Here is a 27,356-nt window from a genome sequence, read left to right as displayed (position 1 = left end):
ACATTTTCCACAGCAGACTGGCTTGTATTAATTTCCTATGATTTCTCCCATTTTGGTTTGCGGTTGGAAAACTCTGCATATGGTTGTGAACATTTACACATGAACTAGTGAAAGTTTTTGGCCTTGTTAAAAAATACATTTTGCATTTTTCATGCCCATGAAAGCAGCCTCTTTGAAAGTCCTGATTTGGGGTTTCTGAAATTTGACAAACTCATTATCAACTACATCAAACCTACAAATGGTTTTCAAAGCTGGTAAATCAGTGACAGTCTAGAAACACTAAAGCCTCTAAAAATCAGGCTCTTGTACAGAAACCTAGTCATTGATTAAAATGCCTGCCATTAAGTAAATGCAACAGGAGTTTACTCCTTTTTATAGTGTTTTAAAAGACAAGAAACAACAGTTCTGCTCATTTTCCCTCCTTTGAACTATGCTTCTATCTCTTACTCTTGGATGCATTATCAAATTTACTGCAGAGTTTTTCAAAATTCAATGTGTACAAGTAATACAGAACTTCTGAGCTAATGTATTTAAAAGTAAGCAATATGCCATTCAGCTTTAACCTGGAAGGACAAGATGTAGAATTTGTGATCAAGATACCTTCAGTTATATTAAACTGGCAATTATCTGGTAGTCATTTGTACATAGAGTGAGTATCAGGAATCCTCAGTTTCTTTAAAATGTTGCTGACATTTGCCCCTCAGCTCCTCAACAGCTTGCTGCTGCTGAGACCCAGGAGCGTAAATGATACATTTGAATAATAATATTAGTTAAAATGGATTAAACTTCACAAAATCAGACATTAAGGCTGAGCTTTTCCTTAGCTTCTTGTCAAGTCTATCCTCAGCACTTACTGCCAACTCCAGGTCACAGAGGAATTATCAAACTGAGGAGAGCTCTCAGGAGTGTGTGTTTCACAACATACCAGTACAGTCAATATAACCCTGGACACCACAGGGGTTATACAACACCCTAGCTGTGGCCAAATGAGGTTCAGCCCACGGTGTGCAACTCCATAGATTACATAAATCATAACCTGTGTTTCACCCCAATACACTCATAGAATATAGCTAGATAATTGTCATCAAATCTGCTGATCTGATGGTCCTCAGATGTTGATTTGATTACACCAGCTTCGTAATTTTTATAGCTCAAAATATATTAAAAAGACAAGATCAGCAGCGATTACCCTTTTCTCCAATATTAGACTGGCTTTGAAGAGGGTAAGAGGAGGAAAAATTGTGGGTTTGGATTTGGACAGCTTCCTCTCTACAAGCAGATAACCCTGCCTCCGTATCTTTCTAGGTAGCTGTCTCTCTCTCATGTCACTTGCTTGCTGTAGGTGCTTGTAGTAGAAGTCCCTCCCTTGAATAGGCTGCCAGTAGAAATACACAATAGGAGTTTTGTCCTAATTTTGAATTCTAACTGGCTTCTTGATGGAGTGTGGACTTTCTGCTACCTGATGCACAAGATTGCAAGGTCAGCCTGAGAAGAGCTCCTGAGCTCTAGGAAAAGCAAGGGAAATACTGAGATCAGTTGTCAAGTCCAACAGCTTTATATCCACTACAGCATGGATAGGGACAGGCAAAATGTGACTTGTGTTGGCAGAAGAAGGATCATGTATCAGCAGCAAAGTTCTACTATAAAAAGCCAGCTCTTTTTATGCACAACTGAAGATATTTAGAGCCTTTACCAGTCAGTAAAGACAGAAACATATCACAGCTTCAGTAATCACTGCTTCTGTATCTGTATGCATATACACATAAACACATACATGCACATGCACACGTATCAGGTATCAGTTTAGCTTTGTAAGAAAGGTTACACATTTATGTAAGAATGTTTCTTCGTATATATGCATGTTTCTTTAGAAACTAACCAGATGATGAATAATACAGCCTGTGCTATTGATTTTATGCTGCTCCCACACCTTTTGTCAGTATGCAGCAGAATGTTTTGAATATAACAGATTATAGAAGTTCCTAAGAATAGGAATCGATAGATTTTGGATGCTTAGAAGAGAACTGGATGAGAAGTAAGACAGTGAGATAAATGAATTAGCTGTAAATGTCTGTGAAACAGATAATTTACCCACAAAACAGTTAAAATATCTGATATTCAGGCTTCAAAGTGAGCACAAAAAGTTTTAACAATTAATTTCTTCCCAAAATCTGATCTCTCCAGAGAATACTACTGGGTCAGTTACATTCAATTCGTATTTTAAAAGCTCTCTTCCCCTTTGCTTTTCTACTCTGAGAGCTTACTATATATTTTTCAGCTGAAAAATAATTCATGGTATTCTGTGAAAGGTTTGGCAAGTATGAACATATGAAGTATGGAAATTTGAAAGGTATGGGGCTGTATAAACAAAACCTATTTGAATTACTCTCCCATGCAATTTCTAATCAACTAATGAGGGGAGGTAAGTATTCTAACACAGCTTTGATTTTTACAATTGCTTCTGTACCTTTGGTGTATGATAAACATTTAAAAAAAAACCATGAAAAAAAAAGTCAGCATTTTATGAATTTGCACCCAAAACCAAATTAGAATCTTAAACCAGTAAATTCTTAAAATCCTTAGAAGTCCTCACATGAGATTCTATGAGCTTAAATTCATTTTAAATTTATAGCTGAAACACGGTTACAGACTTTACTTCAGGACAAAAACTCTCCAAAAGATTTTTGCCTGGGATTTTCCAGATATTCTTTGTACACAGACTTAGTTCTGTGATAAGTAAGCTGGAGCTTCAGGTTAAGACAACATTATGCAATGTTGATTTTTAAATTTCATGTTCGGGATTGTAACACCCCCTCTCCCTTCCCCCAATAAATAACAGGGATTCAAAATTCAGTTTTCACCTGACTTTCCCTAATAAGTCTAAATGAATCAGAATGTGTCAAGCAAAGATGCAGTACTTCCCTAGCACAAGTAAAGCAGTCACAGCTGAAATACAAAAGGAAACAGAGAAGTTAGACTTTCACAGAACTTAATGAGGCAGGGTACTAGTACCATTACGGGGATTGGTGATTACTCAAACACATCTCATGCTGAGGTCTGGCAATTTATGAAAGATTAATTTTAAGATTAAATTTGTAATGATAGGTATAACACTCTATTTGGAGCTTTGAATTACCTAAACCATTTCACAGTACTCAAGTTATGTAAAATCAATTAGTACAATATTGTATTAAAGCTATTTCCTTCTTTCAGTTCACCAAAGTGCACAAAAAGCAGTTTGTAAATAATGTCTTTATGGAAGAAAAATAAAATATGAAAAGAAGGTTCGATGTTGCTGCTGTTTTTCACCTGGATTATTGCATGACTGGAATTGCAGACTTTTGGTTAGGACTGACAATGAATAAGCAGGTAAGAGTACTAAAAATTGTAGTTAATAAGCAACTCATTAACTGAAAAGACATAAGAAACTCTCATCAAGAAGCTGAGAAAAGGAAAGATCAGTAGAAAGAAGAATTCATATACTGTAGTGAAAAAACTTAAACCAAGGATCTGACTACTCCTATAGAATGGCTATTGCAAACCACTTACTAGCACTGCACATGGGATGGATTATATTACAGCACCTCTCATATATTATTTAAGGTTTTCAGCAGTGAATGCCTCAGAAAATCAAAAGCACAGAAGACTGAAAAAAAAAACCAAATCCTCCAGACATAATTGCTAGCATTAAACCTTATGCAATACAAACTGATGCCTCTAAAATCTATCAACATTACAGATTCAGAAACATTTGTGAACTATTCTGAACACCACCACTTTTCCTACGATACTGAGTATCATCACTGATAAGCCTGATGCTACTGAATTTTAACCAGTGCCCCTTCAAAAAAGAACTCTAGCAAAAGCAGAAAAAAAACCCTGCAGAGAACAACCAAACTGGAGTCTTAGAAGAAATTCTGCCATGGAAGATGGCAGTGGACTTTCCATTTCTAGATAAACACAGCACTATCTCAGCCAGCAACATTACATCTTCCTGATTTACATTACCTTCCTTGTCCAGTGAGATCTTGAAATGGGAATAGGAGGCTTGTAACTAGTCACAAGTGGAAAGTGTGAGAGCTGTTCGGTTTATTGGGGGTGGTGAGTGTTTAAGGAATGCTAGCTACAGTACTAGCATATGCTACTCCAATCATCTCCACAGAGCTTTCTGATCTCTTTTTTTTCTGGCATTCACAGTTTTCTTCAGCCTACCGTCCCAGTATCTTACATGCATTCAATGCAAAAATCCAGTTAGCAGCTCAGAGGTCAAATTACACTCTTCTCTCTTGACAAACTCCAAATTGACATTCTGTTCAGAGAGAGACAGATTTTCAACAGCAACCGGGGAAAGGTAAACAAGACTGCTTCCTCTGGTATGAAGAAAATATAAGTTCAACCCTCTCCAAATGTTCTGGCTCTATCAAAGAGCATCCACACAGACTAAGTGAGATGAAATTGTCTAAAGAAGACAGACAAAGGCCAAATAAGTACCTGAAGTTGCTAGAGAGGGCAGAAAGCTGTATCTGAGAAATCAGGAGGGGTTTTTATCAGAAAGATATTACAAAGCTGTAATATGTTTGGAGGGCCAACCTGCTCAGGACAGCCATTTGAGCTGCATACTTACAGCTACCCGGGAAGGAGTCAAGAGTTGTAATATGCAGAGTCTTTCGCAGGCAGATATGAGCTTATTTTGCATGAGCTGACTAGAAGCCATTGTGCTATGATAGCATACCATTGAGCACGTGCCGCAAAGCAGTGTGTATTAGATCAGGCAACATACCATTCTCATGTGTCCCCAAGTCCTCAGGCTGACACAGGGTGCAGGCTATAGTAACTCATATCAGTTTGCAAACGGGTGTACACATACACTCACAGAAAAAAAATACAAAAAGAATAAGAAAGATTTCAAGACCAATGTGCAACGAATCCATCAACTGTGAGGTAGGAAGAAGTGAGGTTTGCAGGATCAGGGATAGGTATGAGTCCCTGAGAAGAGGCTGGGAAAAATTAACATGAAGACAGAGCTTATGGTGTGGGCAGACCAACACCAGACATGCTCATTCAGCAAAAGGGCATCATTAAGCCCCAGATTTATAATGGACACTTTTTCACTTCTTTCAGAGGCAGCTCTTCAACTGACAAAGGTTAAACATTGGAAGAGTGAGACATGTAACATGGTACAGGTCTTTACAGAATGACTTGAGTCATTTTGAAAGAATTTTTTTTGAGCAACTTTTCTTCTAGAGATTTCAGCGCAAAGCAACACAATTATACTACCAAACTCTCTTCAAAATCAATTCAACTCTGTTACAAATATCTAGCTCTAGTCACATATACCAACAGCTGATATTCACATACACGTATCTGCATTTAAGCCCAATATAACAATATTTGCAAAATGGAAGTTATTACCTTCTATCTTTCATTCTCTTCCAATCACATACAAACCGTCAATAGTAACTATTACTTTTTCCCGTAAACTTTTCATGTATTGCTTATGAAAGGGAGACATTTAATTTGATGAAACAGCACAAAGACAAAAAAGGTTCTTGCTATAGTTATGTAAAAAAAATTTCTATTTTACTTTGCCTCCTATCAATGTATGTTTTATTTAGCTCTTTGAAGGATATCTGGTTTGGATGCAGCATACAACATAGACTGTACTACTGATACATACTATTCACCTAATAATTTTCCTGTGATGTATGTAAAAATATTAACAGAATCTGTAATATACAAGGAGAAAAAAAAAATAAATGCTTAAAAGAACTTGCCTAATATGCTAAAATATTTCAACAAAATGATATTCAGAAATTGCTATGACTCAAGCCTTTGTAAGGTTTTGTCAGAACTGAAACTCTTCTTACTCATCCTATTTTCATTCTCACATCTACAGCAATTTTTAGGAATGCACAGATCATATTGCACGTATTTATGTAAGTGCACCTTGGTGTTGCATATACAGGTTTGATATACAAATATAAACATACTTGTTAAAGATCTATTTAAGTATTCTAGCTGCACAATGTTAAATTGGTTGGTCTCTTATTGAAATCCATTTCTCACCTTCACAGAGCAGAAAAAAATCTACTTTAAATATCTATCATAACTCCAGCAATGGCATCTGGAACCTGTAGGTCTTGTGAGCATCTTGCTTACTTTTTTGCACTGTAATAGTGTAATAGTGAGAACATACTGACTTCACTTAAGTAACTAAGGAAATGAGGTACATCTGCAAGATGAAAAACACCATTATATGCAAGCTCAGATGAGAAGACCGGTCAAAACTGCTAAAGAAAGAAAAACAGAAAACTCACAGCAACTCTTCTAGATTGTCTTCTAAATAGCTTGAAGCCTGTTTTCTAATTAATTTCCAACTTTAAATTTACAGCACTGAAAGTCATTGTCTCTGCTGACGCATAAACCAATTATTTACTATACAGATGCCTAAGAATGAGAAATGCCAATTCAAGCCAAAGTGAGATGACTAAGGCAAAGCAAATGTTTTGCAGTACTCACCTTAGGCACCCAGTGGCATTGCGCAGCACCTGTGATGAATGGAGTTGTATTTTATGATCATCCTGGAGCGGAGAGTTTTCCCATCCAGAGTGGGGAATGATCACTGCATTGGTCAACACTGCAAGGGCATCCTGGATGATTGGCATTTTCAGTGCATCACAGGAGGATAGATTCCAGAGAACTCCTACAAAAAACCCCAAATAACTAATAATTAATATTTCCGCAAAATAAAAATTGAGTACTTTTCATTAAAAAAATACCAGCAAAACATTTCACGACATGGGTGTGCTTACTAAAGCTGTTCCTGTCAAGAAAAAATGCCCTTACAATTTAGATGGGGCTGAATGACACCCTCACAGTTTTGCAGTGCAAATACGACTTTGAATACACACGTAATCAAAGCAATACTGGAAATTTTTGAGAACTAAACCTAAAAAATTAGCAGCTGGTTATGATCTCGGCCTGTTTAGGCTGTGAACCACACGTGGAACTAAGGACTGTTACATACTTTTTTTTAGGGCTTGGACTTCAGATTTCTGTCTTCTAAATGAAAATAATAAAAACCAATAGTAGAAAATAGGTCCTGATTTATGCTGTCACGTTGATAGATATGCAATTAGAGAACAAAACCACAACCCTGTGATCTTCACTGTAATGAAAGTAACTGTCTAGGGTAGTTGGTACTACAAGCAAAAAGACTTCCTCCACAACCTGATACGGTAGCATGGTATTATCCCAGCCTTCAACAAGTCGTTTTTTATTTTGCAAATGTTTTACTACTCAAAGTTACAGAATACTACTAGTTTTGCACAGAAACAACCAGCTTAATTGTGCAACTCACAAGAAGATTTACTGGAATTAAAACCAAAACCCTTCTGTTAAAATTCATCATGTGCTAAAAAAAGGAAGAGCAAACAAAAGCCAAAGCTTTCTGAGCACTGCCACAAGGATCAGGGCCACTGCCAATGTGCCACACAGAAAGCAGGCGAGACATTGTTAGGGGCAAAAGAGACCCTGCTTTTCATTCCCTTTTGCATATTTGTGTATTTGCTGGAAAAGTACATTTGATTTCTGTGCTGTGCCAAAACCCTACTGCTGCTGGGCAGCAGTGCTGCCCTAGTGCTGCTCCTAGTGTTGGGGGAAGGCCGAGGACAGCACACTGCTCTGGAGAAGCAGTGGCCTTTATTCTAGGTGAATGTCCTCCCAAGAGCAGCTGGAAGAGCAAGCCTACCTCTTCCTCCGCTCCCTTTGCCAACATATGTCCTCTCCTCTAGAGTCCAACTTTGCTCCTTGCTGCTTTTCATCCTGTACTGACAGTAGCCTGGGCACACACTAACCCTGAGTGGCAAAACTCAGTTTTGCTTTTATGGCTACAAAGTCTTGAACCAACACAGAGGTACACAGAATTGCAGAATGGTTAGGGTTGGAAAGGACCTTAAGATCATCTAGTTCCAATGCTCACTAGACCATGTCACCCAAGGCTCTGTACAACTTGGACTTGAATACTGCCAGGTATGGAGCATTATCATCATTATACACGAGGTTACAAATACGAACACTATGAAAAAACAAAGCGAGTGGTGGTGGGAGGAAACTGCTAAAGACCTTGTGAACATTGACTAAGACATTTATAAATATAAGCAGCAAGAACGCCACTTGCTCAAGGCTTTCTTTAGCATTCTGTGTTTTGAAGGAGGTGTAATTAACAGGAATGAACCTACATTTCTGGGTTTCCCTTGAAAATTAATTACCTCTATGGGGAGACTGTTTCAGTTATACCATTTCATGTTTTAATTATTTTATATGGAACTGTATGCAAAGACAGCCATGCATTTTAATGTGAAAATTTTGCTTAGCATACTAATAGAAAAACCAAACCACCTTAAAAAAGTATGTGGTAAACAGGCAGAAACTGACAGACTTTAGCTACAGACCAAAGGAAAGAAAAAAGGCAGAAATAAGAATAGTGTTCATATTTTAAGAATTAGTGCTTTAAAGGGAAAAAAATCTTTGAATTCTTTTCTAAATACCTTTATGAAAAATAAAGACCTTCATAAAGATATTACATTTTAAAAATTATATAGATTATAAAGGTATTTATAATCACTTTTCTATGATCTGCTCTTTGTAAGCTTTATTGACACATGTACTATTCCTGAAATACTAATATTTTGGTGGTTTTAGTCAGTACAAACAACAATGTGGCTGTTTTGTTTTGTTGTTTTACATTTATCCAGACAGGTGTAACTGATGTGCATGGTATAAAAGCAGAGAATCTGAATGCGAATCTTTTTCCTTCAAGGTCCAATCTAATTCTTAAGCAAGACAGCGCGTTACTCTTTGTGAAGAAGTCCTACTGTGGAAGTGAAGCAGAAAAGAGGGCTTTAATGGCAACAAAAGAGTATTTTGGGTTTCAAGAACTACTCATAAACTGGGAAAGATGAAAAAAAAACCACAAAAGAAGCAAACATAACAGCTCTGCCTAGAAAAATACTTCAAAATGTGTCTGTCTACTCTATTTTCTATTCGCTCTAAGTTCTTGCTAATTAAAAGTAAACTCACATAAGCATAGTGATAAATTGCTATTCAGCAACACCTGAAATGCCCAGAAATAGTCTTCAAGCCTTTTTTATCTGTTTAAAATCGACCTGACACTGCACATGAGCTTTTGCTCAATAAAATGCCATAGTAACAGGTGAGGTCCAAATCCAAATAAACCTCTATTCACCCATGAGCCGAAAAGTGGGGTCTGTTTTCATTAACTGGAAATTAAACCTTCCCAGTAACAGGATGAAGCTGTTCTACCTTCTCCTAAAGTGAACCTAAATCAAGGCAGAATCAAGCAAAACAGCACTGCCCAGTGAGCCTGAAACTGTCTTCAAAGTTTCTGCACCTACACACAGTTTTAAGGGGTAAGATAATCTTTCACACTAGAATGTTTTACCTAATATTAAGTCTTTGAATACTACCAACTGCATTAATGGAAACAACAATTTTATTCTGGCAAGCTGTAATTTATTCTCACAAGTAGCAGAGTCTGTCACTTGCTGAAGCTGGCATTTTAAGTGCTCCTTCTACCCTTTCTTAATTAAAGATTTGCAATTATGAAAGGGCCCTGTCAATTCACTACCCATTACTTTTGCTGAGCATGACCTGGAGATAGATTTATGTGGGGTCTAAGAAGATGATCCATTGCCTTGTCTTTGCAAGGGAAAGTGGTAAAAAAAAAAAAATAAACCTTTTACCTGAGGCACATTCCATTATGAAGCTAACTCTTCTCCACATGACTCTGAACATATTTTCCAAGCATGTACGCAGTAAGACTGTTTTAAGGATTTGGTCACTGAGATGATTTGCCACCCTTACTCTGAAAGCCCTGACTGCATTGGGTTTGAGCACAATGAGCAAGTCTAGAACAGCCTCAGAGGTGCCTTGACTGCCCCCTAAATCATTTGTGTGTCATCAGCTGGCCACAGGGAGGTAAGGGAGAGGACTCAGCACACCACTGATACGTCACAAATAGCGGAACCCATCCTACTGTGTATGTATTGGTAGAGAGCTGCTAATCCAACAAATCAACAGTTTAGCATCCACAGACTGACTCTTGGGAGAGAAGGGAAACAAGGACCTCATCAGATCAGTATTGAATACCTCTTAATCAACTGTGTCCACAGTATCTTATCTCTTCCTTTCTTTTAAGGTTGTGAGGCAGAGTGAGCATTTTGTCTCTCCAGTTGCCGACCACTTTAGGTTGTGCTGGATGCTTCATAGAAAAATACCTACACCAGACTGATCATGTTTATTCGCAGGTTAAAATTTCTCACCCTTACATGTAACAAACTAAAGCACATGGGAAAAGGCTCTTGCAATCGCATTTTGAGTTGAGAACTAATGAGAAACTGGTACTGAAAGCACTCAGGTGGTTTAGGTTTGTCTTTGGGGTCTCCGTACCAGTTTTGCAGATAGGAGGTGACGGGCTCTTAAGAGTAATCTACAGAAATGCTCACTATGGAGATCTCGCTGTACCATCTTACTTCTTCTGGAGTAGCTTATCAGAGCACATCCATCTACTATGTTCAACAGGTCATTTAATGCACTAAATGTAAATATTTTGTAATTTAAGGCCTTTCACTGATCAAATTTAAAACAATCAAATTTAAAAACTTGTTATAAATTTTGAAAAAGATTATAATCAGTCTTTTCAAAGACATAACTACAGACACAGTTCATAAGGAAATTTACACATAGATCTTAGAAAAGGCAATTTAAGAGGGAATTGAGAGAACAGAGAACCAGGAAAACTTCAATTTCTCTTTCTCTTAGACAAAGTCCAGAAGACTGAAGACAAGACCAACCCTTTTAAAAGTGGGCTGAAGAGATATTACTACTCCTTAGCACACACAGGTTATGCACCATGCTTTCACCTTAGAAAAAACATACCTTTCCACATAAATGAACTTAAGCTATTGCAATAGATACGACATCACTTACATAAAGAAACGAAGCAAAACATTCAAAAATTCTAAGTAACTCAATTTACTGGAGCAGTCTGAGCCAAAACCCCATCACCTCTGAATCAGCTTGGAGCTCAAACTCATCTTGATTAAACACTTCACTACATTTTTTAGCCAGTGTTTTGCTTAGAACTGGTACTCACACGTGTATCTATAGTCAGATATAACTAAAGACTTGCTAAGCCACATGCTATCCTTATTCCATTCAAAATTAAGAAAACAGAGATCATACATTTTGATGCAAAAAATATCACCCTAGCAAGAAAGCATGTGCTATAGCAGGTAAGTCTAAACAATTATGAAGTGTATGATTTAATGCTACCTCAAATTATAGAATCACAGAATAGTTAGGGTTGGAAAGGACCTTAAGATCATCTAGTTCCAACCCCCCTGACATGGGCAGGGACACCTCACACTAAACCAGATCACCCAAGGTTCTGTCCAACCCGGCCTTGAACACTGCCAGGGATAGAGCATTCACAACTTCCCTGGGCAACCCATTCCAGTGCCTCACCACCCTCACAGTAAAGAACTTCTTCCTTATATCCAATCTAAACTTCCCCTGTTTAAGTTTGAACCTGCTACCCCTTGTCCTATCACTACAGTCCCTAATGAAGAGTCCCTCTCCAGCATGCCTATAGCCCCCTTTCAGATACTGGAAGGCTGCTATGAGGTCTCCATGCAGCCTTCTCTTCTCCAAGCTGAACAGCCCCAACTTCCTCACCCTGTCTCCATACGAGAGGTGCTCCAGTCCCCTGATCATCCTCGTGGCCCTCCTCTGGACTTGTTCCAACAGTTCCATGTCCTTTTATGTTGAGGACACCAGAACTGCACACAATACTCCAGGTGAGGTCTCACAAGAGCAGAGTAGAGGGGCAGGATCACCTCCTTCGACCTGCTGGTCACACTCCTTTTGATGCAGCCCAGGATACAGTTGGCTTTCTGGGCTGCGAGCGCACGCTGAAGCCAGCTCATGTTCATTTTCTCATCAACCAACACCCCCAAGTCCTTCTCCACAGGGCTGCTCTGAATCTCTTCTCTGCCCAACCTGTAGCTGTGCCTGGGATTGCTCCGACCCAGGTTTAGGACCTTGCACTTGTCATGGTTAAACTTCATCAGGTTGGCATCAGCCCATCTCGCAAGTGTGTCAAGGTCCCCCTGGATGACATTCCTTCCCTCCAGCATACCAACCAAACTTTTTATGAGTTTTTTTAATGACTTTTATATCGATAAAGAAGCCTCTAAGAACAAATTAAGACTAAAAGTATAAGCAGAAACCAAGAAACTGGAAAAGTCAGCTTTTTCAAAAAGCATTGCCCCATCACACTGCCACTATGTATTTTATTTTTCTTACTGTGCTTCAAAAGATGTACTTTGCCAAATAAATCAGAGGGTAAAAGGACTGTAAGTAAACAAATCTTAGTGGGAGAAACAAGACCGATTCTTCCCAATTTGGTATGTTTAAGCCAACCTTGAATGTATATGAAGATTTTGTTTATTCAGTATTCTTGTACAAATAAAAATCTAAAAGTCTTCCAAGTCATTTAGGCTTTTCTTTTTCATCTTAATTTAATAGTTTGGTTCTGGACTGATGCAGAATGCAACTTGGCAGAGCTGGGAGAATTTTTTTTGCTTATATGCTAAAGGCACACAAGGGGAGTTTCCCTTATGAACATGACAATTAAGATCAAAATCAGAGCTAAATACTGTGCACAGAGCACAAGGGATCTTTTGCTGAAGTCCTCAGGAAAAGCATCTTCTATTCCAAGCTCTCAAGTGCTAGAAAAGTCATTTGCTGGCTGTTACTGCACCTTTGATGCTCGGACCTCCTTGTAATTGTAATGCTGCTCTGCAGAGCTGGATCTGCTCCCTGGCAGCAGGGTGTGGGCTCCTGATGTATTACAGCAGCTCTGTTATAAAGATACTGAATATCAACCACAGCATTTCATAATACAAAGTACAATAAGACTTCACACCCAGCTCAGCTGTCAAGGTGAAGAACTGGTCTGGGTAACAGACTTTCTGTAGGAAACAAGTGACTGATTTGAATTCTGGCACCTGAGCAATTCACAGTTCTTAAGACAGCTCCTTAAATGTACCCTGTAAAAATAAGTTTAAAATTGGTATGCCAGAGGGTAATTCTCGCCAATTTTCTTGAAATAATTTTTCTTCTAGTTACTGAATGAATTATCTCTATGCAGCTTCCTGTAATTCTCTTATTTACATGCACAGAGAGGTTTTCTATCTGTGTATAAGATGACCCATGAAAAGTGCAAGCTGATAGAAGCTGGGTTGCAGGAAAAGTCATAAGCAGACAGGAGTTTAAGAAACAGTAAGTGAAGTTGCAGCCAGACTTTTTTTTTGCCTTTGTAGCCACTCAGAGCCTTAGAAAGCAAAAACTTCCACAGAGAATAATTACAAACACAGAGTGATGTTGACTACATGAAGTACATGAGTGGACTACATATAATAGAGGAAATATAAACATTTCCTCTGAATGGCTAAGTCTTTGTCAATTATTGCTCCTTTAATTCCAAAATTACATCTAAGGTCTTACTAAAATAAAAAAGAGCAGTCAATTTTAATACTGCGTGCAAACAAATTTAGTCCAAACGCTATTGCATTAACTGGAAAAGTCTGTGTTCTTCTCACGGGACTGAATTTTGACCTAACATTGCTTCTGTCTCTCTGATGTACACTTTAAAATAATATGTAACTGTGGAAGGGCAGAACTGCCATCCAAAAATGTTAGACAGTTATTAGCTTTAATGTTAGACAGCAGAGGAATTACTACAAGAGCTGATTCAATTACTGTGGAAACACCAGCGGTTCCTGCTTAACTTGTCTTCCTAACTGATGAAATGAAACTGGTCCCATGGAACACAGAAGCCAAATCAAAAGCAATTAATTTTAAGTGAGAGAAACTCAGGAAAAAAACAAATCAACTGTTTTCAAACAAAATTTCATCCTCAGAAATGACTAATGGCAATCCCGTTCCCAATTAAATACTTTATTAGTAAACAAGGATACATATATGAATGGAAACATTTTTTTTTCCCAATGCTTACTTATCTTTTTACTGAAGAATTTTTTCTAGCACACAAAATCCAAACATATTTTTGGTAACGGACCCTAATACAGAGAACGAAAATGTTCTACTTCAAAATGAACATCCAGTTACAGCTCTTGGTACCAAACTCCTTTCTTGCAAGAACCCATTAGGTAGTTAGTTCTATCTATAAGGTTGCAGTTACAGCAAAATCAAAAGCTCAGTGTACAGTTGCCAAAAAAAAAAAAAAAAAAAAAAAAAAAAGAAAAAAAGAGGAAACACTGATTTATTAAGCTAAATCTTAAAGTTGTTATCAAAGATAAAAATAGTACTGAAAATAAGATTATTTGGAAAGTAAAAAGGGAGGTTTGGCTCTCAACCTATAAGCAAAAACAATTAGTGGCCACAGTAAAAAAAAAGTGATTTCATTATCATAACCCCCATTTTCAAGAAGGGGAAAATGGATGACCCGGGGAATTACAGAGCAGTCAGTCTCACCTGTGTGCCTGGCAAAATCTTGGAGCAGATTCTCCTGGAAGGCATGCTAAGGCACATGAAAATCAACAAGGGGCTTGGTGACAGCCAGCATGGCTTCACTGAGGGGAAATCCTGTAGACTAATTTTGGTGGCCTTCTATTATGGGCAGGAGTAGAGCAGTTGATGTCATCTACCTGGACTTGTGCAAAGTGTTCGACACTGTCCCACACGACATCCTTGTCTCTAAATTGGAGAGACATCAATTTGATGGATGGACCACTCGGTGGATAAAGAACTGGCTGGATGGCCGCACACAAAGAGTTGTGGTCAATGGCTCAAAGTCCGGCTGGAGACCAGTAACAAGTGGTGTCCCTCAGGGATCGGTGTTGGGACCGGTCTTGTTCAACATCTTTGTTGCTGACATGGACAGTGGGATTGAGTGCGCCCTCAGCAAGTTTGCCAATGACACCAAGCTGTGTGGTTCGGTTGATACCCTGGAGGGAAGGAATGCCATCCAGAGGGACCTCGACACACTTGTGAGGTGGGCTGATGCCAATGTTATGAAGTTTAACCATGCCAGGTGCTCCATCCCTGGCGGTGTTCAAGGCCAAGTTGGACAGAGCCCTGGGTGACATGATTTAGTCTGAGGTGTTCCTGTCCATGCAGGGGGGTTGGAAGCAGATGATCTTAAGGTCCTTTCCAACCCTAACTATTCTACGATTCTATGATTATGATGTGAAAATATTTCAGCAGATCTTCAAATTTTCATTTTGCAAATAAAGTGAAACACACAGATCTTTTTCTAAACAAAAATTATTTTCATAATAAAATGCAAGTATTTTGTGTTGCAAATGCCAAGCATTTCAAACTAGAGAGTTTGAAATGTTTTCAACTGCAAGTGTTTTAATAGTCCATCACTTGGGCAGGGACATCAAAATTACATGCCCAGCTGATTTTTACCAAAGGATTACTACTTGCTAAAAAAGTTCAATACAGTTGTTATGTCAAGCCATATGCTGCAACAGATGTCACCTATTTATCACTCCAGATAGCCTTGTTTGATATTTCCTCTTGAACTTAGATTTGACCAAAGTAAAAAAAGCAAAACAAGAAAACAGCCGAAAACCATTTATGTGGTGTATCAAAAAGCAAGTTATGAAATCGGTTTCATTGCCATATGACTCAAGACAACTTGAATGTATTTTCCATTGAAGATGCATCTCAATGATAGTACAAGAGAAAAACAGTTATTTCCCATTCAGATTTAGAAGTTCATGTGATTCATTCATGGCCATGATCCCAGTGCCATGGAGAAAAGGAGAGCAGAAAGGGACCACTTTGGGTTTCGTGCTGGGACTGAGCGTAGCAAATTCAGGACAAGTGAGTGGGAATGTGCTCGGGAATCATTTTAGCATTTTAGGAAGTGTCTCTTTTAAAACCTCTCTGTATTTAACAAGGAGCAGCAGGGTCTGAAGTAGTTAATCTGATAATTCAGGAAAAATTGAGAATGACTTCATGAATACAACAAATCATATGAGTGGTTTTACACATTTTCAGAGCCAAAATAGTGAGAGCATATTGAGAAAGGGGGAAGAGACTGTTTTGTAATTAGACAGTAAATTGTAATAGATTTTGTATACAATGATTCAGTAACTGTCAATATTGTTCATGTAACTGTTATTTGATAAGACAGCATCATTTCTGAAGCAAAATTGCACAATTTATTGAATTACTTTCAGATTTGCCATTACACATGAGCCATAAATAGGATGAGTTTTGAATGTCTCTGGAATTTCTTGAAGATGTCATAGCCTAGATATTGGAAATCAGTTTCCCAGCAACTTATGAGTGTAAGCTGTATGGGCTCTTTCCTTCCTGGTTTGCAAAGAAAATGGCTGTGAAGATCTGGTGTCTCAGGTAAGTGATTCATAGGAAGACTTTCTAAACTGCCAATTAATTCCTGCTCTTAATTTGTTTGCAAATCATATTTTTAGATATGATGATGATGCTTCCTGTGGATGATACTAAAATCTAAATTTTGCCAGACTGCAGAATCATGCTATAAAGTAAAATAGTGCTCATCTTACATGGCTGTCCCTTGTTACAACACATTCACTGCCTGTGAAATGCCAGCTAATTAGTCTGGAGAAGTGCAAACAGGCATTTTAAGTATTTTCTAAAAATTATGGTGATGCAATAGTGATTTTCAAAGACTCTCTGTAAAACCCTAAAGTAACTGATTACTGGGGTGAGAAAAGCAGAGTAGCCTGGTAGCCCAGTAACCATGCCGTTATCATTGCTAAAAACAGGACAGAGGATTAGTATTACCTTGGTGAGATCTCGGAAGCTGAGTTACTTGAAGTTGGGTTGGGGCACTTGGACCTTTGGCTTGATTAACTCTAGCAACCACTTCTGCAGACCAGGTGGCTTCATTTGTTTTGCTTTTGCTTAGCATAATTGCGTGGCATAAGCTTAGTTCTATCACGGCAGCAGTAACAAGCATTTTTCCTGTGATCAACAAATCCTTGGTTTCCTTTTTTCCCCATAACAAGATCTTAAATGTAACAGGAAGGAACCATAAACTAGTGTAGGAAAAGTCTGAACTGTGTTACGAAATTCTTGTTTTTATGGCAATCTGAGACTTTCAGGAGATCTCACAGCTTGGCATTTTAAATGAAATTATCACTGGTTCACAAAATTCAGGGCAGAGGTTGAAGAATACCTTGGTTAACAGTACCTCAAGCAACAGGAGGGAATCAAAGTATTACGTAACCTTTGGGAACTGAAAAGGCTTTTGTACTTGAAGAAAGAAATACTGAAGAAACTACAGTATGTGATTCCTCATTCAGCCACTGGCTTTAATCCAGAGTAAACAGCTAAGAATTTTCAGCACACAAATAATTTTGTTCATGTTTAAAACACCTGCTATTTAAAACACCTAATTAGAAGTAAATTAGTACAAAAGATTTAATCAGCTTTTAAAACTGATTGTGCTGGGACACTGTACTTAAAATTACAACCATTTAGAGTAGGAAAGATTTAAAAGAACTTAGACCCTTCAAATCTCCCTTTTTAAGGAAAGGCGCTGAAAAAATACAAGCCAATTTTAGTGCATAAGGAAGCAGGTTTGAAAATTGTGAATCTGAGCCTAAATCTGTTATTTTAAAAATAATTAAGATTAAAATTTGTAGGTCACCAGCCTCTGTGCTTGGCAAGTTTCTTGAAACACATGTTTAAGGTTATTACAGATAATTTGTTATCTGCAGAGGGGAAACTAAGCAAGAAATAAATAAGCATCTTTTCTTGTCAAAAATCAAAACAAACATTTCTGAAAGCTGTGTTTTGTGCTAGCGGTTATCTATCTCCACACTTAACTTTCCCAATTTCCTTGACTTGACAGGACACAGTGATTGGATGCTGGGGGAGGAAGAGAAGCTAATTCACAGAGCTGTATCTGAAGAGACGTTCGTATACTTTTTGCATTTATTCCATGTCTCCATTTTCTTTAACTACAGAGACTTATGAGCCCCAAATTATGTTTGGCAGTCTTATTTTCTCAGCTAAGCATATACTGAAGCAAATTTATGTCAACTTTGTAGCAGCAGTATTAGCATGGTTAGGCCATCACCACAATTTCAGCACACAGATGACTTTCAACTTGTCTGTTTGAAAACTTTACGATACCCAGGATAGGTACCTGAACCTAAAACATTTAACATCTTTATAACCTAATTTTCAATTAGTTTAATGATGAAATCCTCTTCTAGGTTCCAAAACCAACCTTCTGTAAGCATTTAAATTCTTACCTGTCTTTTTACACTAAATATTTAAAGCTGCCAATTAATTAGGCCTTCCATTGGACAGGCTTCCTTATACTTGCTTTGCTCCATGACAAAACTTGAACACAATTAAGAAATGGAATACTCAGTATGATCAAAACTAGAATGACATAGAATCACAGAATCATAGAATAGTTAGGGTTGGAAAGGACTTTAAGATGATCTAGTTCCAACGCTCCTGCCATGGGCAGGGACACCTCACATTAAACCGATAAACCTGCAAAGAAAAAACCCAAAACCTAACAACCAAAAACCAAGAGGGTATTTTAAGATATTACATCTTAGAAGATATTTTAAGAATTACATCAAGGTGAAATACTGGAAGAATGCAACTCATGGAGGAGCTTGATTCTTGTTTACTTAAATCTGTGGGAGCGTCCCCTCAGTGCGGGATAAAACAGCCTTTACTCAATTTCAAATCAAATTTCCAAAGAGAAATAGGGTTACAAATAGTTACCACCTCTAAATGAATGTTTGTATCACAATAAAATTTCACATCTGTGTTTACACACTCCAGTTACTAAGCTAATGTCAAGGGCACTTTTGCAGAAAATTATTAAATTGATAAACTGCTTCAAGATCCTAAGTAGCAAATAGTCAGCCCTTTGCCATAATATTGTTAAATATGATTTACTATACAAGAAATCACAAGTGTAGTATCTTACGAAGTCCAATTAGAAAACACCATCACAAAGAGCAAACAACAGCAGCCATGTGAATATGACTTTGGGAACCCCTAAAAGAAGAATCGCTAATGTTCAGAAGTTAAAAATTCTAAAGAACTGCACAGAGTTACCTAAAAACCCCACATAAAATTATAATTAGTCTTCCACTGAAGGCGGCCAAAAGGGCCATTTAAACAGAGTACTCCCTTAAACCTGCTTCACACATTACTGCAGGCTCACTAACTTGCAATTACACTGATTAGCAAAGACACCTGCAAGGCTCAAAGGGACCTTCTGGAGTTTCTTGACCAACCTGCCAACAATTTATGCACATACTAATAAGCAGTATGCAATCAAAACAAAGTTTAAACTGCAGTGGTTACTTCGAATCAGATAGATACAAGGAGCACAACATATAATTGCTTTCAGTAACACTGACAGACTATCAATAAGATTATAAATACCACATTATAAAACATGTGGCATTTATTAAACCGAACAGGAAGGTATAACAACTACATAATAACATTGCATAACATGAGGTGACAACAGAGTCAAAACAGAAACTGGCCACAGCTGAAATTAAAGACAATACTAATGAATACTGGAATCCCAGATCTGGGAAGTAAATGAAATTTTTTTTCCAGTATGACCTGACAATGGGCCAAATACACTTGGACAGCTAGTGCTTCTTTGAAAGGAATGCTATGTACAAAACGTCTTACAGTTTTTTGCAGGAATGGAACATATTATTTTTGATTCAGTGAATAAATATGTGAACAAAATATATAGAGTCCATGTCTATCTGTTTACATTCAGTTTATGTGTACAGTGTCAGATAGTTTATGTTTAGTTGGCTTTGGTTTGCCTTTGTGGTTCTTTTTTCGTAAATGTGATGATTTTCATAGTTTACATATTTTCAATAGACAACAGTTAAATCTCTGACACCTTAATGTCAACCAAAAAAGGCAGCAGCCTTGCTGCAAGCACAGGAAAAATCAATTTCCCCTGTCATTATTTATACCTATATTTCTTTATCATCATGTGCTTTCTAAAAGTGGATCATCCACTTTTACCTTTCAATCAAATATGGTATATACAGTTTGAAAACAGGTGACACAGTCATATAAGGGGCCTCTTCACAAGGAGTTGTTTCTAATTGAGGTAGCTTACTGTTTGCAGGCAGAAGCTGTGTTTCTAGTTGTGATGGATTTTGTTTACCGAAATGAGAAGAATGGCAGCTTAAAACATTCTGTCTGAGACAGGTACCTAGTTATCAGAAGGAGCTGATGGAACAAGAAGCAAGTGTAGGCTGAATCTAAAAACAGCTGCTTGACCTCTACCTTCCGCACAAGACATCAAAGGGATTCCTGTGTTATCCTTGCTAACACTTCGCATTTTTCAAGTCATTTATTTTTCCTGACAGCAAAACAAACAGAAAGCAAGCTAAAATAGAATTTTGTGGAAGGGTTCGTAATTAACTCAGGAAAGGCAAGAGAATCAGAAATCAGCCACTCATTGTCATTATTAACAAGTGAAAACATTTTTTCTACCATCTGCAGGATCTGTGCTAATTTTATACTGTGTTCTCATCTATTTATATTTATTAGAAAAGTGTTAACATTTAATTATTTTAAAATAGAAGGCTTTTATTTTTTCCCATTAACAGGAGCTACTGTGGAACTAGCAGCACAGCGCTGGGGCAAAAAGATGGCTAAATTAAGTATGGTGCATCCAACTTATACCAATTTATTTTCATTTACAGACCTATATGAAACAAGCCATTGTAATTCAGGTTCTCCCAGAGTCTCTGGAAATTACCAGAGAATATAGGCCATGCTGAAATCTCTATCAGAGTATTTAATTTCTGCATAAATGTATATATTTACTGGTATACTTCAGTTTATCCAGGTTCCTCTAATAGACAACAGTGACTATGGAAGTGTTTCTGGAAGAATAATCTTTCAGCATCTTCGGAAATATTTCCTGTACATTAACACAGTTTAATTTCCTAACAGCCACGCAGCAACATTCCCTAGTGACTTCTACACGGGAGCTTCTCCAAAACCATTTGCTCCCCATAAAGCCTTGAATCTGTAACTCTGCAATAAGGTTCAGTTTGCACAATCCAAATTTTGAGCATGGTAAGCTTTCCCAGTGTTAGCCTGAGACCTCTGCTACTGAAGAGGAGAAACATGAGATAAAGGAAGAAATTAAAAACTCAGTTTTGGAGAGATTATGGCAAAAAGAATCTCTGGAAAAGAGGAAAAGCCACAAATTGTGAAGGCAATCCTGAGAAGCAAGGAGCTACCAGGATAGAAAGCAGGGTCAAATACCCTTCCAAAACCAGTCTTGAGATAGCTGGAAATTGAAATTGCAGTCTCCCCAGAGAGAAGCAACATGAAGGAAGAAAATGTGCATGTTTGAGAAACGAACTAGTATCATAACTTTCAACTCTTGCGGGTGTGTGCTTCATGGTACTTGGAGCAGGCGATGAATGCTTCGCTGCTGTTCAGACAAATTGAGCTGCTAAAAACCTCTTCTGCCCCTATTTCTTCCCTTGCAGCTGAGTGGCTACTCAGAGTGACTCACACCTTTTGTCCTGCCAGATTTCAGGACAGGTTATTTAGACTTGATAGGCTCAGTTCTCCATCTGTACAACCAAGATAATGATGCTTCCCCACCTTAGAGAAGAGCTCTGAGGACAAATGATGAAGTATTTAGGCGTGGTGATGACAGAGCTTATATGAATTCCTAAGGCAGGAACTTTATGACCTCTCTAAAAGTAACAAATAAGAACAGTTTTTATGTAGACAGGACACACAACGAACATGAGATGGAAAGGCTCAAGGTATAAGTTTACTCACTCCTAAACCACACATTTGCTATTATTTTCTCAGTACTTCCTTCAGGCTATGGTGACACTAGTGAAATAATTACCTTCTTGCCACCTCAACTCAGGAGGGCTGATGGAAACTTTTATTTTCTCTTGTGCCCATCACCAAGCCAAACTTCTTCCTTACTGAGGCAGCTGCTGCAGGAGCTATCTTTCCTTCCACAGAAAGAACAGACGGAAGGAATTTAACTGGGGTAGCTGTCACACTACAACACTTTACAAATAAGCAAACGAGAGCTGATTCAGATATGCAGTTCCAGCTTGTTTCCTAAGTGATGCAAGATGAGAGGTGCAGCTATGAGCCGTGATTTGGAAAAGAGCTTTGCAGAACACTACCACAACCAGGTTTGCGAGGATCAATTATTTGCATTCTGAAAGGCACAAACCCCATCCAGGGCAAGCACCGGCCTCCAGAGATGTAGTGTCTATTAAAAACAACAACAACAAAAAAAACAACCCAACACAAAAACAGGCCCAGGAATATCATCACTGAGTTTGATTCCATTCCTCAGGGTCACCATCTTGCTCTGCTCCCCTTTCATAGGTGTCCAGCACTCCTGATGCTCACCATCCCTGGAAGCTGCATTTATCTGTACAAAGGCTGGCTACTGCCTACCACTGATGGTCAGGATCAGGTACTCTTCTTGCTAGTAACAGTTTGTAGGCATGCTAGGACACACATCCTTTTTTTTCTGCGGTAATTCAGGAAAATTTAACAACATACTATGCAATGGAAGGAATGTAAACTGTAGCCTAGTACCTTTTCTTCAAACAACCTAATGACATTATGTGTTCTGTCTATAGACAGCACAGGAAGTGCTGCAGAGGTGTAGTGCTGATGTTCATTAGCAGTTTGCCACCTACTACTCAGAATAAACAGGCAGAATGTTCCCTGGAGCCAGGACACAGGCAACATAATCAAGAGACAAACAAGTATGTTGAATCTGAAGCAGTGGTTACACTTTATTAGATGTGTCAGTAATTCTGTCACTCTGCAGGAAGCACCATCCAAGCTCGTGTAACCCAGTACCTCTGGCCCATTAATCCCACCTAACAAGTATGAGGTGATAGGTGTTGTAACTAAGAAACAAAATTAAATATAAAAATCTACATTTAATAAGCACCATGCAGTTTATTCAGACGCCCTAAAGGAAGGAACCTGGAGTCAACCAAAGGACAATAATCTGATCAATTGTATCCTAAATGAGGCCTGATCTGCAAGGGTAAATAATTTCTGCAGGATGACAGTGCGTACTCTAATGCTTCTATGACAGAAAGGAGAACTTTTCTTGCATATTTTAGTAGGAAAATATAATGGAAATACAAGTATTGTAAAATGGGAATATTAAAACATCTTAAGATTTTATACTTGTACCGTTAAATTAATCACCACACTGATAATAGCAATCAAACAGAATGAAATCACAAAGTAAAAAAAAACCCAAACCAACAAACTTTCGTTTTTCGTTTTAAATAGGATAACTTGGGAGCAAGGGTTAAAAATCTCCAAACATTTCAGATTGGTGCTGTTTGACAGTATTCCTGTATTTCCGAAAACTAAACTAAACAAACCACTTCAACTTGAATTTCCAAAGGGAGAAAATTCAAAAGATCAGATACTACTCTGTCAAGAAAAGAAATGGACTCCGTCACAGCCTGCATACCCTGTGTCTAATAGACATCACATAGCATGCTATCAAGTTTCAGAAAAAAGCTTTAAGAAAATGACATTGTCCATCTCTCCAACAGCTCCATTTGTCCAATGCTTTTTCCATTTTCCTATCAGAACCATGGGAAAGGCAAATCCCCTGCCTTTTCACTATACAGGATATAAAAGAAATGAGCAACAGCTTTTAAGAAAATTCAGTAAAATACATCTTCTGTATGTGCAGCCCTACCAGACAGGAGGGAGAACAGAGAGCAAGCAGGATTCCCACCACAACCTATCTGTGTACAAAGCATATCTCCTGCAAGAGCATTCATGGCTAACCAAGGACAAAGTGACCAGCAACCATAAGCATAAACCATGCCCACATCTGTAAACTGTCTGCATGATGTTGAATAAAGCTATTAATACATTACATATATCCAAAGGGCTTGAAAGTGTTTTATTACAGCAAAGGTGGTGACAGAATAAAGAGTTACTGATGGAGCAACTGACATGCAGCACAGAACTGTCCCTGCAGGGGCTATATAGAGCTTGACCAAAATATATTGAAAGATTCAAACCTGTGACCAGTTCTCTGATTTCCAAATCTGTAGTCTTGCGGAGTAACCGTACTAATGCTGGGATACCACCACAGTTTTTCAGAGCAATTTTGTTGTCATCGTTTGCCTTCCCATATACCAAGTTTCTCAAAGCTCCACAGGCACTACGGTGGACTTCTGTCATCCGATGGTCCAATAGGTCCACCAGTAATTGTATTCCGCCTTGTCTTCTTATCTGAAACAGGCCAAAGTGACAATCAAAAAATTAAGGAACAAACAGAGGTATTATATATGCTACCCAATGCAATTAAGCTGTGGTTTATGAGGCTATGGGTCATCAAAGGTATGCTGGTAGCCCTGCAAAGCTGCTATGTTACAGTGCTTTGATTCCTCCTATTATTTTTTCAGAGGCAACATAACTGTACAATGACAAACCTGAACCTCTGTAAAAGCAGCCAAAACTTAGTCAGGAGTGTTGCCCCATTAAGGTTTCTCACTGTTCAGCAAGGTTTGCTTCAGAGTGTAACACATCACAGGCTACAGGAAAAACCGCAAGACTACAGCAAACAAAGAAAAGCACTTAACGTAATTAAGTTTTCAGGAGTCCTTCCTTTTACATTTAATTCCCGGGCATGTGAGCAACTACTGTAGTCTCTGTAAGAATCTTGTATCAACAAAATTTGGAAAAATAAAGATGAAAGGAAAAGGAGGAAGCCTGCAGAAACATAAAGACAATGATGACGGATACATCACAGGAAGCTTGTTCTATCATGATTGAGGGAGACCCTTAAGTGAGGCAGGAACAGAAGCCTCATTCATTCCTAAATGCAGCCTACGAAATAAATTTCTAATGCGGTATCTCACACAAAATATCACTGTAGAAAAAGCACAAAAGTGTTTGAGGCAAATGATCAAGAAGATCAGGAATACTAAGAACAATTTATTATAAAATCTGTTTGCAAGAAACCCATCTTTATTGTTCTTTGGCACTACCTGCTCCTCAAACAGTAACTAGTCTTGAATCTCATTTCAAGAAATTAGACTGATTTTTAATAATATAAAGAGTACAATGTTTTAGCTTCAAGTAATTTACATAGACATCTCTGCCAGAAAGTTTTTCCATGTGTATTGCTGGCTAAGGTGCAAAGCAAGCCAGACACTTCAGCTGATCATTTTACCACCTCTAGTAATATTATGCCTAGGACAGTAAAACAGAGACTCAAAACTGCAGGGAAAGGTGAAACATTTAATTTCAGAATGAAAGTTTATGATTTGTAAAGCAGTTGTGTTGCGTCACAACAACTCCATGCTATACTACAGGCTTGGGAAAGAGTGGCTGGTAAGCCGCTCGGCAGAAAAGGACCTGGGGGTGCTGACTGACGGACACTGAACATGAGCCAACTTGTGCCCAGGCAGCCAAGAAGGCCAACAGCATCCTGGCCTGTATCAGAAATAGCACAGCCAGCAGGGCCAGGGCAGTGATCATCCCCCTGCACTCAGGACTGCTGAGGCTGTACCTTGAATCCTGTGATCAGTTCTGTGCCCGTCACTGCAAGAGAGACATTGAGGTGCTGGAGTGGGTCCAGAGAAGAGCAACAAAGCTGGTGAAGGATCTGGAGCACGAGTTTTATGAAGAACAGGTGAGGCACCTGGGGCTGTTTAGTCTGGAGAGAAGGCTCGGGGGACCTTATCGCTCTCTACAACTACCTCAAAGGAGGATGTAGTCAGGTGGGCTGGTCTCTTTGCTAAGGTACCAAGTGACAGGATGGCAAAAAATGGCCTCATGTTATGCCAGAGGAGGTTTAGACTGGATATGAGAAAAGATGTCTTCACCAAGAACACTGGAACAGGCTGCCCAAGGAAGCGGTGGAGTCACCATCCCTGGAAGTATTTAAAAGACGTGTAGGTGTGGTGCTTAGGAATATGGTTTAGTGGTGGACTTGGCACTGATGGGTTAATGGTTGCACTTGATGATCTTAAAAGTTTTTTCCAACCTAAATGATTTTATGATTCACTGCAAGTAAAAACTTAAAAATGATTCAGCCTTTGAGGTTCCAAAATTGAGGGATCAAAATTACTCACTGATAAAACAGAAGTTCTCTCCTTCTAGAGGTTTGTCTGGCATATCATGTTTTCATAGTAACAGCAAAACCCAGTAATAGAGCCATTCTGTAGTTAAAAAGTGTATATACTGAGATGTAACAGTATTAAATTAAAATGTTTTAATGTCTATACAGTTACAACACAGCTTTGGGCTAAATGTCAACGGCATAGTGTTTAAAGATAAACTAAGATATTCTCCCTTCTATAGGCACTGCTCTCAGAATATTATGTAGAACTTCCTGAGCAATATGCAGGTGTAGAAGACTACAGTGGCCAGCCACATGGAGCGCCCAGAAATGTGAATGAACATTTGTAAAATGTATCAGCTTCAGGCAGAAAAGTTCATTAATCTTTTTGAGAATCTATGCTTCCGCTGCTCAGAGAAACTGTAACAACTTTCAGCTTAGAAACCAGAGAAAGTGGTCAAAAGGTGTTGCACTACATCTCACTGGTCAAAACTTTACGGAAGTGATCAGGATGACTTGCAATGAAATAATTTGCTCCTTTCCAGGCCAGGAAAATTTATTAAGTTTATCAGGGAAAGAGGTAGGTGTGTGTAATGCCTGTTTGTTTGCTTGTTTTTACAATCTATCACCATTTAATCTTCAGATTAAAATGCATCTGCTTTCCCTATTAACCAGATTTTCAAGAGCAAGCATAGCACATGAAGAACCACCCACATGACAAAACAGACGACATTTACTGAATCAGACTAGAAACAAAATTTCACGCATCAGTTCTACAAAAGGTGAATCAATCACTGAGCTTCACACTTCAACCTCTGAAAAAAGATGAGATCTGATAGAAGAAAGAACATAGCTAAAAAATACACAAGTTGTTCTGGTGTGATGAGTAATATCAGCAACGACTGAAAACATGCCGGCTGATCTTCATGAATTATATTTTTAAAGCACAATATGCTGAATGAATATTTTAATTGCTTCACTGCTAAAAAAATATTAAGAATGAGAAACAGTATTAACTTGTAGCAAAAATTGTTGCGTTCTACAGTTCATCTGAAGGTGCCATCTGAAGGCTCATCTGAAGAGGTTTTGCCTCTTTTCTGAGGCACAACATGCATCTGCT

The 27,356-nt window shown here is 38.3% G+C and overlaps 1 protein-coding gene across 4 annotated transcripts in view; it reads right to left on the bottom strand.

The window, feature by feature from the left end:
• Positions 1-27,356, bottom strand: part of CTNND2 (catenin delta 2) — a 645,018-nt gene that overhangs the window by 123,858 nt on the left and 493,804 nt on the right. For all 4 annotated transcript variants that reach the window (XM_057428749.1, XM_057428750.1, XM_057428752.1 and 1 more), the window contains 2 exons: positions 24,189-24,402; positions 6,520-6,703 (listed from right to left, as the gene is read on the bottom strand). In XM_057428749.1, coding sequence (XP_057284732.1) covers positions 6,520-6,703; positions 24,189-24,402 — 398 coding nt within the window. The remainder of the gene's footprint in view (positions 1-6,519; positions 6,704-24,188; positions 24,403-27,356) is intronic.

Source organism: Pezoporus wallicus, unplaced genomic scaffold (genome assembly GCF_028554395.1).
Source record: "Pezoporus wallicus isolate ANWC-B61680 ecotype Strahan unplaced genomic scaffold, APGP_CSIRO_Pwel_v1 contig_6658, whole genome shotgun sequence".
NCBI lineage: Eukaryota > Metazoa > Chordata > Aves > Psittaciformes > Psittacidae > Pezoporus > Pezoporus wallicus.
Note: the sequence above shows the minus strand (reverse complement) of the source record. Positions and strands in the feature narration are given on the sequence as shown.